At 28.6% G+C, this 11,626-nt stretch overlaps 1 protein-coding gene across 1 annotated transcript; it reads left to right on the plus strand.

The window, feature by feature from the left end:
- The first annotated feature begins 42 nt into the window (after positions 1-42).
- On the plus strand, positions 43-11,355 carry LOC140664443 (protein THEM6). Its single transcript, XM_072889568.1, has 6 exons — positions 43-459; positions 1,235-1,534; positions 2,976-3,405; positions 5,402-5,616; positions 9,007-9,192; positions 9,419-11,355. The coding sequence occupies exons 3-6, from the start codon at positions 3,249-3,251 to the stop codon at positions 9,527-9,529; spliced, it is 669 nt and encodes a 222-aa protein (XP_072745669.1). The 5' UTR covers positions 43-459; positions 1,235-1,534; positions 2,976-3,248; the 3' UTR covers positions 9,530-11,355.
- Positions 11,356-11,626: the final 271 nt, after the last annotated feature.

Consider the following 11,626-nt stretch of genomic DNA (forward strand, 5'->3'; position numbering starts at 1 on the left):
TTAACACTAAATTTCCAGTCATAGTTTGCTAATGTTTTCACTGTCCGGATCACTATCTTTAATGAATCATCAGTCAATTGCGAGAGAGATGACGGTGCATAAAGGAAAAAAAGCTAACAGGCTGAAACGTTAGTGAGAATTCTCACGTGGTGCGTGAGTTTTTTTTTCTTCGTCTTGATTTCGTGGCGAATTCGTGCCAGCGTTGCTTCAGAACGCGTTTTCCATAAAACATCAGCATGAAAGCGCTTCCTCGATACGAGGGCCAAAATGTCTTCTCTCGTAGTATTGGTGCTGTCTGTCCGGTACATGCTCAGCCTTCAAACGGCTGTTAATCATACCGCAATATTGTCGTATAAATACGCGATAATTATGTGTTCCGCATGCGTTGTTGAGCAATTTTCATGCTGATGCGTCTCGTCGTAAGAAACAAATATAATTCATGGAAATATACTCTTATTAGTAAGTAACTTGTAATAACGTAAACATGACATACAGACTATTTTTTTGAAATAACTCCATTAATCATCAAGTGATTTTATTAGATGCGGTTACGAAACAAATATTCAATTTTTTTTTATTATATATGTTTCAATATGTAGGTATTATTCATCTTTATATTTTGTCTCGGCATACACGCTCTTATCTTTTTGTAGTATTACATTACATTTACTATGAAAGAATGTAAATATCACTTCCCTCAGTAAATACGTACCAAGATTCCACAAAGTCTCGCATTTTTATCGATATTGGTAATAATCTCTTTGCACTTTTGCCAAGATTATCGATTATAACATGGCGTTAATATTGAGATACTAAAATTTCTGCTAATAAAATTCGATAATTTATTATGCGTAAAACTAATGTTTTTACTTAATAAATTCAGTCAATTATAAAATTAATATATATTCATTTACATTTATTTCTTTATAAATCTTTAGAGATTTATTGTTTAGCGTCATTAAAGATGACATTTAAATTTAAATTTAGATTAATTGCGAATGCAAAGAGAGAAAAACACAAAATACTCTTTTAATTATTAACAATTTTTATTAAATCATTTCTTTAATAAATATTTTCTTAATTTTTTAAATTATTTAAATAAAAGTTTTATTAATTATTCATAAGATATATTAGCTTTTAATCGTGACTTTAATCATAGGTTTTAATTGGCTTCCTGTTTTATGTTTGCTCGCCTTCGTTACTGGATCAATCTTCTCACATTGAAACTCGCTAGGAGCAGATGACGTCAAAGTTCTATGGGCTCTAAACCTCCCACCAAGAGTCCGACTTCCTAGTTGTATGTCCTCGGCGCAGATGCGGTTTTCGGGTAGGGGTATCACGGCGTTAGCCGAGGACGTCGATTCACCAGTGCGCGAGATGTCATCAATAGGATAAGATCGCCACCGGATGTACTCTGATGGCTTTCACTCCACATACTTATCGGAACTTCGGTACCGGCGACCCTTTTCAGAAGATCTTGTCAGAAAATTATTGATCTCCTGTCAAATTTATTTACAAAATTGTTAAAAATATCGTAAGTATTGATCGAAGAAAAAAGTCGGAAGTGACAAATTTTATATATATATATGTGTGTGTGTGTGTATGTGTTGTGTGCATATTACATAAAAGATGAACTTCGTGCGTAGACGCTAAATTTTTGGAAAGAATAACACAAAAGGCTCAGAACGTGTCGTGCCTGATAATGCGATGGTAAATACGAAATTATCGAAAGTAGGTTTCAATTTCAGCATAAAATACTTTATCTTGTCTGTTTTTTATGTTGCTTGATTTTTATATTAATTTTTTTTAATTAATTATCAATGCCAATCATGCTTGATCCAATTTTCTTCCCCTATTTGAACAGGGTGAATTCTACTTCGCATTCGTAGTACTCCACGTAATATCTTCTGATAAATTTGTGGAGCTAATTTTTTAACATGATAAAATTAATTTAAAATTTTCAAAACTTTCTATTATATTATTTTATTATGGCATTTATTATATGTGTTTATATGATTGGTAAAAAATGGATAGATAACCGAAACTATTAAAGCAAAATTATACACGTCTGGCAGCGTCTCTTTACTTAGCTAATTTTATTATAATTTTCATCATTCTTTGATATTTTTCAACATTGTTAGCGTATATATCGAAAACTCGATTAATTTGAGCAATTTGACTTTGACATTATTTTTATGCGAATCGTATAGAAGATCGCTGACAATCAGCTGTCAAGTTCGCAGAATCGATTAACATCGGTGTATCAATCTGCAAGTTCAATATTTCTAGAGTGCACGCTGTTTATACGTACAATTTTACATTGATTCATATGAGAGATTTTGTTCAATTATTAATGATATAGTCATTATAAAAAAAAAAAAAAAAAAATTCAGTTTAGAAAATTCAGTTTATCTTCGAAGAAGAGACCATGATTATGATACTAATATACGTACTGGACATTCAAGGTTCAGGTTCAGATTACTGGTCTTGGATAATGAATATGTATAGAAAAGCGTACAAAGTAATGATGATTTTAAAAGATAAGCAATAGCGTGCAAATATATTCGTCATTGGTCAAAGTCATTTTTTTCTATGGGCAAATTGACTGTATTTTTAAATATATTCAATAGGAAGTCACAAACACCGCTTATTCCTAACAATAAGATTAATATGACTATTTTGAAATATTATGAATTATTTTCTTTCAAGTCTTCAGAAGATTTCTATGGCTGTGTTTTATTTTTATTCCACATACCCTTCGTACATAAATTTAATAATGATATTTTTTTATAAAGTCATTAACCGTATACTAACCACAATAAATTATCCTTTACAAATGAGACATGCAAATTATCCGTATCGTTAAATTTCAGTTTAAGGTTCTGACTCTCTCTTTTCAGATACCTTTCCTGACTCTCTCTTCCAGGTCATCAAGAGAAAAATCTAAGCCTCTAATTTTAATTTTCTATTAACAGATTCATCAGAATGACATTAGTAAACGTTTTAAGATGAATCCGTCGATGTTACTGCAACTCGTCCAGAGTCTTTCGATATGATGCGAGCGCAGTCTGCGTTATTATTGACTAGACGAGAAACACCAGCGAACGCCACCAACCGCTCAGACAAATCGATAAACCGGTCCGAGCTATTGCGGCGGTGTCGAGAATTTTCAAAGTCTAAAACTCGATAGGGAAAACTTGTCGACTTGTCAGCGATTTTCGCGGAGCGACACCCGATCGGCGATCAGGATGATGACTTGTTGGGTCCTCGTCGGCTTCTTTGCGGCCATAGTACTCATTTACGGCCTCATTGAACTGCATTATTTCTTGCGTATATTCTTCACCGTTTTCCTCGCACGCTATTGCAAAAAAAGAGTACATATTCTCGACGAAACCGTAGTTTACGGTAAGTAAATCTTGTAGAAATACAAATGCTTTTATTGATAGATTTTATTGATAAATTTGAACTTATTATTTTTGAAAATTATATTTTTAATTACAATTCACTTTTATTTTATACTAACACAAAAGTATATAATAAATATCATACAAAATAATTTAATTTGAAATTTTTTCACACACGCTTTGGCTTTCATTTATATTTGAAAAAAAAAAAATACATAAATATATACAATATCGATATAGCAGACTTTTTAAAAATTGAAAAAGAAATATCTGCTCTTGAAGGTCGTAACATTTAATTAATGTCATGGGCATATGAGAAAATATCTTTATATTGTATTTTAATAGTTTTTTTCAAAACAATTTTTTTTACCTTTTAATAATTATTCCAACAGAATTATTAATAAAACTTATCAAGGTCAGACATGTAGAATCTTTCTATTCAATTCAACAATTTTTATCATAATGTAACATTCTTAATAGTTAATATAACTTATTAAGGAGATATTTACATTTTGGGAACATTATATATGTTACCTTGAGTTTATCGTTATGATGAAATCTAAGAATCCTTACGATTTATCTAGTTATTTACGTGTGAACTTACCTTGACTTATTATATGAGGAATCAGTTGATCAGTGAGATAAGTCAATTGTATATTCTGAGTTCAGAGTAGTATTGATTGTGCATTATAATGACCAACACTTTAACAGATTTTTTTCATGTACAAAACAACATACTTGAAATTGTTCACAATAGTATTGAGTATGCATCATAATGAATTTAAGTGGAATTTTTTCATGCTTTTTTTTAATGTAAAATGTAACAATTTTTTCAAATTTATAATAGACGTTTTTATACGCAAATACCGCTTTTATAGCTAAACAACCTTCATTTTGCTTCTATACTATCTTTTAGTGGAAAAATATATAATAACAGTCATAATATATTTCTTATATAAGAGTCTAATGCGGATGTTATGCAATCCATTGCTGGTGATCGGTCAAAGTTGATCAATTAATTATCCAGTTTGTTTTGCATATTACAAGTCGTTTTAGAGAATCTGATTTAGATACATTGAATGTTAATGACAAAATTAAAATTAGACAAATTTACTAATTTTTTGCTAAATAGAAAACACTTATCTAGCTTATATTATCAGTCATAAATTGAAATGAAGATAGTTAATATAGCTTAATTAAGAAGATATTTACATTTTGGGAACATTATATGTTACCTTGAGTTTATCGTTATGATGTAAGAAGAATCCTTACGATTTATCTAGTTATTTACGTGTAAACTTATCTTGACACGTGAGGAATCAACTAAATATCAAGTTTTTTACGTATTATAGTGAATATCAGAGGCAAATATTGATTTTGTTTTGAATTGAAGCATTTGTTAAGCTTCATAAAGTATCTTATGTATTGGATATATGGGCAGGCCTGGTCTAGTGAATATCGCGGACATATCTATTAGCTATTTGTGATTATACAAATGCTCAACCAGTTCCGCATCTTTAATTCTCTTAAATTCTTCAAAGTTAAAATTTACGATGTTTTCAAGTATTATGTCTTGCATCATATAACGTCACCTAATGATTTCTGGTTTCGATCGTACAAAAAATTTGATTATTACTATATTATAAGTCTTAACATACAGAGAATGTGTTAAAAAATGGAATTTTATATTTTTAATTATGAAACACGTTTATACTATACGCTTTTATATTATTATTTAATATATTTTCGCGCTAGAGAACTATAACTTATTTAATAATTTTTTTGTGTTTTTATTGGCATTGTTTTAACCATATTTGTTCTTGCTGATTTTATACGTCAGTTAAATGAATTTTGATCACTCAATTGACGTGCAAACATTTATATTTATTTAAAATAGAAATTTTATATATATATATATATATATATCTAATAAAATAATAAGCATTGCGTGTTTCGTTTTGTGATGTAGAATTTTTATAGTGCATTAATTTTTACAGGAATTTGTACCACCACTGACGTAGACGCTCTTTTATATCACATGAACAACGCGAGATATCTACGCGAACTCGATTTTGCGAGAGTCGATTTCTATGAAAGAACAGATCTGTATCGAGAGGTTTGTTCTCAAGGATCGGGCGTCGTGCAAGGAGCTACAACTATACGCTACAGACGTTTTATCAAGCCGTTAATGATTTTTAAAATAACGTCTAAGGTAATTTAGCAAAATTATTATAATACAAGTACGTGCTTTATAAATACTTACAAAAGATTATAGAAAATCAAAGTTTGCATATGACTTATTAATCAGCTAAAAAGAAGCGAAAATTTAAATTATTCTGTGCAATTAATAATTATCCATTCTTAAAAAAGTCACTATCCGATTAGCTATTTTATTATGTATTACACATTATTTTGTATAATTTGTCATTAATTGTAATTTGATAGCTCGAAAGAGTAAAATGTGCGAGTGATTTTATTAGTTTGATGCAAGTTTACCACTGTTTTTGAAGAACAAAAAATTTGTAATATATTTTTTTCAAATTTGCAACAATAAATATGTTAAAAATGTGTCGTCACAAAAATTATTATAAAGCTGTATTTTAACAGTCTTTTTAATGTTGAATATGCAGCGGTCAAGTACGTTCACCTCGTATTGCTTTCATTGTCAATGGAATATTAAACGTAAAAGAAACTTAAGCTAATAAAGTATTAAAAATAGTGTTTTTAAAAAATTAAGATGCCATTTGAATAAAACTGATTTTATGATTAATAACAATCTTTTAAAAATAAATAATTTTTTATTAGACATTTGTGAATAAAAATTTGAAGAGGTTTAAGAAGTAAGAAAAAATATTACATTAAAAAATAATATCTTAGAAATCTTTTTTATATTTAATTAAATCCAAATTATTTGAAAAATATTATTTTTTAAAAATTGTTAAAATAAATCTTTTTAACGCATTTAAATATAAAAAGTATAATTATAATTATAATAATTATTAATAAAGCAACTAAACTGTGTGACCATGCTAGTAAAAAAAATATTTATTTAACACTAATATGTGATGAAAAATAAACAAACAGTTACTCTTTTTATCGCATTTTTATTGTTTATAAATATATACCATTACTTATAATTGCAATGCATTGCATTATTACGTTGTCCTTAATAATAACACGGACACGTCATCATTTTTCAATTATCAAGATATATGAATTGCTGAGTAAACGTATTAGTAATGCACAAGTATTCAAATTTTTTAAAGAATTAAGAAATCAAAGAGAACAATTGACAAAAAGTCAAACCTTTTCAAAATAAATTCGAATCTGCACTTTGTGTCTGCATGTCTGCTCTTCTGTTTATACCGTTTTAACTTTGTCTCATCAAATTGCAGAAACAATGAAAGCAAATATTCGAGACATAACAATATGTGTGAAAACAGTACATAGTTTTTTTATGTATGATAATAATATTTTAAAAGTACTAAAGAAATAAATCAATGCTCTGTAGTAAAATATCAAAGAATTGAATAGTCGATTGGAAGGCAGCGCAAATAGAGAAAAATAAACGCATTGACATAGTGACTCGTATTTTTAGTTTATTGCTAAACGTGCTTCTATTGTATACACAAACACACGTATAAAAACATTTAATGATAAACATAAGTTTAGAATACGAGCTATTGTATTTGCATATTATTGTTACATACATAATTTCACGTAATTATTTTGCTATCGTGTGCATCAATTACATGAGCATATTGTGAACATTGGCTCAAGTATAAAAACTATGTCTTATATAAACCGGCTACAGAATATAATAATGTTTTGTTTCTGTGTGTGTGTGTGTGTGTGTGTGTGTGTACGCATGCGGCATTACTTATTGGATAAATGCTCCATTTCAATTAACCCTTTGAGTCACAGCGGGTCACCCAGAGACCCACCTTTTTTTCGTAGTTTTTTTATTGGTTTAACTACTTTTTTATCAATAAATACCGGATTTTTTGTTTCTACAGAGTCTCTAGAAGATTAATAAGTGTAAAAAATATGAACAGTCATTAATTGTTAATTGCAAAAATACCATATATAAACAAACAGTCAAAATTAGTACTTTTTTTTATGAAAAAATGCATTTCCTACTAATCTATTATGACAATAAATACGGCAATTTTTTTATAATCTTAATACACTTTTAAGTATTTTTCAGAATTTTTTTAGAATTTTCCACCGTGTTGTTTTTGTTAAATCCTCTTTTTTTTGATAAAAAATATATAAAAAACAATATTTTCTGTTCTAAATTGAAAGTAACAGTTGTATTCTTTTTTAAATTTTTTTCTCTGAAGGTTTTTTTAGATCGCAGAATCTGAATCTAAAGGAAAAAAAATTTAATATCCAAAATTTAATATAGGGATCCAATATGGTGGAAGTAAAATTTCGTCTGCATATTGGATCCGCTATCTTGAATTTTGAAAATCTGACAACGGATTCGTAATCAGCGACCCCAAAAACCTTTATATACCAAATTTTATAAAATACTGACAATTAGAAAAATTCGTGACTCAAAGGGTTAATGTCATTATTGATGTTGCAGCATTAGCCATATTATTCATAATGATTATTCAGGGTGTCCGGTAATTCGTATAAAATCTCTCGTGTTCAGATAGAGCGGATCAAACTGAGCAAAAAAATTCTATATCATTTTGCGATTTTCGCAATTATTATTGAGAAATTAATTAAGAAATATCGACCAATTCGTGTGAGTATTGCCACGTGGCGAGAAAAGTCAGTCCGCTGTCACGTAGTCATGTAACAGTGAGCTGTCTCTTCTCGCTGTGCTCTTAGCATGATCTACCTGTACGTGAGAGATTTTTTACGAATTACCGGACACCCTGTATATCGTTTGAAAGATAAGATTCGCTCACCTGTTTTTTAAACTTAAAATTGATTTATTTTTGTTGTTTTTAAAGTATGAAAAAATTATATTATTGAAAATAAAAGACGCAAAGTTCACTTTTAGCATATTATATTTTGCAAATTTAAAAAAAAGTATAACAGTTGGAGCTGTTGGAAAAATCACTAAAAAAATTTGTCAAGCTCGCACATTCATAAGAATTATATAAAAATGATTTACATTGTTTGTCACCTCGGAAGATGATGTTATCTGTTTAATTCTCTAATCTATTTTAATCTTTTTGCAGAGGTTTTTTCAACTGTTGCATCTTTGCTAAATTCATAAAGCATAATATTGTCGAAAATAAAGTCTTTCGTCATTTATTTTTAATAATTTTTCTTACACCTTAAAAGCAACAAAAATAAATCAATTTTATGTTAAAATAACAAGGTACCGTTTTGAGCGAAATACATAATATGTAGACTTTACGAACAGGATGGCCATGCTGCAACATCAATTACAACATCAATTGAAATGGGGCATGAACTTTGGTACTCATTCAATATATAATTAATAAATTAAATATATAAAGTTAGAGAAAACAGGGCCTTGTATATTTTAACAAATTTGAAGTAATATTGATTTCATAAATAAGTAAAATTTTGAATCTTACGTAGAAAAATAACAAATCTATTGTCTATATTTTTTCAGATTATTTATTGGGACGAGAAAAGTTTTTTCATGGAGCATCGATTTATCACGCCGAGCGATGGTTTCATAAGAGCTATCGCGATTTGCAGATCGAGACTCCTTGACTGTAGTGCTGATACTGTTATCGGCGCTTTATTGAATCGTAGAGTAAAACAGAAGGGAAATGTCGAAGCAGGTGTAACGCAGGTATGAATTGCATTTAAAAATAAGCAAAGTCAATATTTCGACTTGTTTCAGTCGTTACTAGAAACATTTTTATTACTACAGAAAGTGCATTACATCACTTACCTATAAGATGGAAAGTGTTATTAGCATTCATTGCTCAAACCTTGTTTTGGTTTCATAATGCGACAAGTAGTGACTGTTTAATAGATTTTCAAAGTAAGAGGGTGATGTGTATCTTATATTCTAGGTACCTCCTGTACGGCCAGAAATGCCACCCGAAGTGAGCAGATGGATAGAGAGCAACGAGATATCCTCGGCAATGTTGAGACAGGAGCCGATCATTACAACGCATTGCTGACAAAAGGAAGCCGCGACGTCTAGTGACGTCGTTTCGATACCGATATATTCAACTACGACCGTGTAATAATTATATCGGAACGCGATATAAATACTTGATCTCCAACCTTTCATCATCGGCGACATCCTGGCGAGACTCCGGAACGATATTAATTTAGTGATTCTAGTAACACTTGAATCTTTAATTATTTACGACGCGGTGAGAGAAAACTTAACGCGTAAAAGTTTTCGGACAAAGTAAACGATAAAAATTATCTACGATGATATTTACATATGAAACCTATGACCTAATTTCCGCTCGTTAATAAAGCGGAATAAAGATAGTTTATATAATTGCAGAATACGATTTTTCTCTTGTTGATAGTCTATTAAAATATGGATCAGATAAATTAAAAAAAAACTTAACAAAATTCTTAACAAGAAATTTTTTAAACAAACACAAGCTTAAAATTGCTTTTGTTATCTTTTATATTATATTATGTTATATTATAATTATATAATATTTTATTTCTACACATGAATATAAAAAAAGATGATGTAAGATGTAAAATTAAAATATTAAACAAGCAACTAGAAACTTGACGAATAAAAGCCAAACGTGAAATGTTAATATGTCGATTTCGCAGAAAATAATTTTTTCTGCAAAATTGATAAATGCACAAGGTACATATTTTTCTTATCAATTTCGGAGAAAAAATTATTTTTTGTGAAATCAACGCATTAACATCCGCGTTTGGCTCTTATTCATCAAGTTTCCAGTTGCTAGTTTGTAAATATTAAGAGCCTTATATTCGAAGTATTAAAATATTAAAATATGAAAATCTGGCATATTGCAAATTATTAAATTGGATAATGATCAAGATAAAACATCAAGATAAAATAATATTTCAAAATTAAAAACAAAGCGAATTTTTTGTGCCATTATTTATAATAATTTATTTATCTCCTCATGGCGAAAGGAGAATTGTGAATGTATTATTATATTAAAAAATATATATTATATAAAAGGCGTAGAATATTTAATGCGCTACTAATGATAACTGATAAGATATACATATGTATATGTATGTATACGTATATGTATGCATACATATGTATATGTATGTATACGTATATGTATGCATATGTATGTGTGGAATATACGTATTTGCATCATAAAAAAAAAATATATATATATATATATATATTTCATACTACAAATTGTATGATACAGCTCTGAAATTTTTGGTATGTATAGTCACGTCAATGGGAAACGTATATATACGGCAGGGAAGTAACAAATATTAAATTATTACGTAATAATGGATGCCTGCGTACTTATATAGTATATTAGGTGCCTTTACACATTGAAAGAAATATATATATAAATCTATCAAAGATTAAACGCATCGTTTCGTCATAATTTCGACCTTCTCATAATAATTTAGTTTATTTTTCTCTTACGTATAACGAGCGTAAATTAGATTTAATCGGATATGCGATATATTGGATGTAATATATGTGTAAGCATAATTAATTGAGGTCTGTACTTTATTAAGGTCATTGATTGCCAGACAGATAATAAGTTTGACGTGTATTTCTGTACTCCGTAAATCCAAGTATATCAAATGTTCGATAAAATTGATAAATTTTAAAAAGACTAGACAATTTTGTTCTTAATATAACAATCGATCTTTAATTTATTTGAAATTTAGTAATCGGATAGTGATGACTAAAATTAAGATAATTGGAAGAAATGTTTTTAACCAATTTACATTTTTGTCAAAATTGACTCTCTGAAAGTCTGAATAGAAATATATTTTCGGAATTATTATTATCTAAAACCATACACACATATATAGATATATTATATGTCTATATGTATGTATAAATTTATTTTAATAAAAATGTCAGTAATTTAATTTATAAAATACGAGATAATAATTATCCATACATAGTGACTAATAATTTTTTAAATTCTGTTTTTTTAATGCAACAATAAACTTCATACAATGAGTTACGTAAATATTCGGTTATAAGTTTGTAAAAAAATATTTTATTTGTAAATTATGGATTTGTAAATTAGATTATAATGTTTAAACATGCAGAATATTGAAGC

Source organism: Anoplolepis gracilipes, chromosome 4 (genome assembly GCF_047496725.1).
Source record: "Anoplolepis gracilipes chromosome 4, ASM4749672v1, whole genome shotgun sequence".
NCBI classification, from domain to species: domain Eukaryota; kingdom Metazoa; phylum Arthropoda; class Insecta; order Hymenoptera; family Formicidae; genus Anoplolepis; species Anoplolepis gracilipes.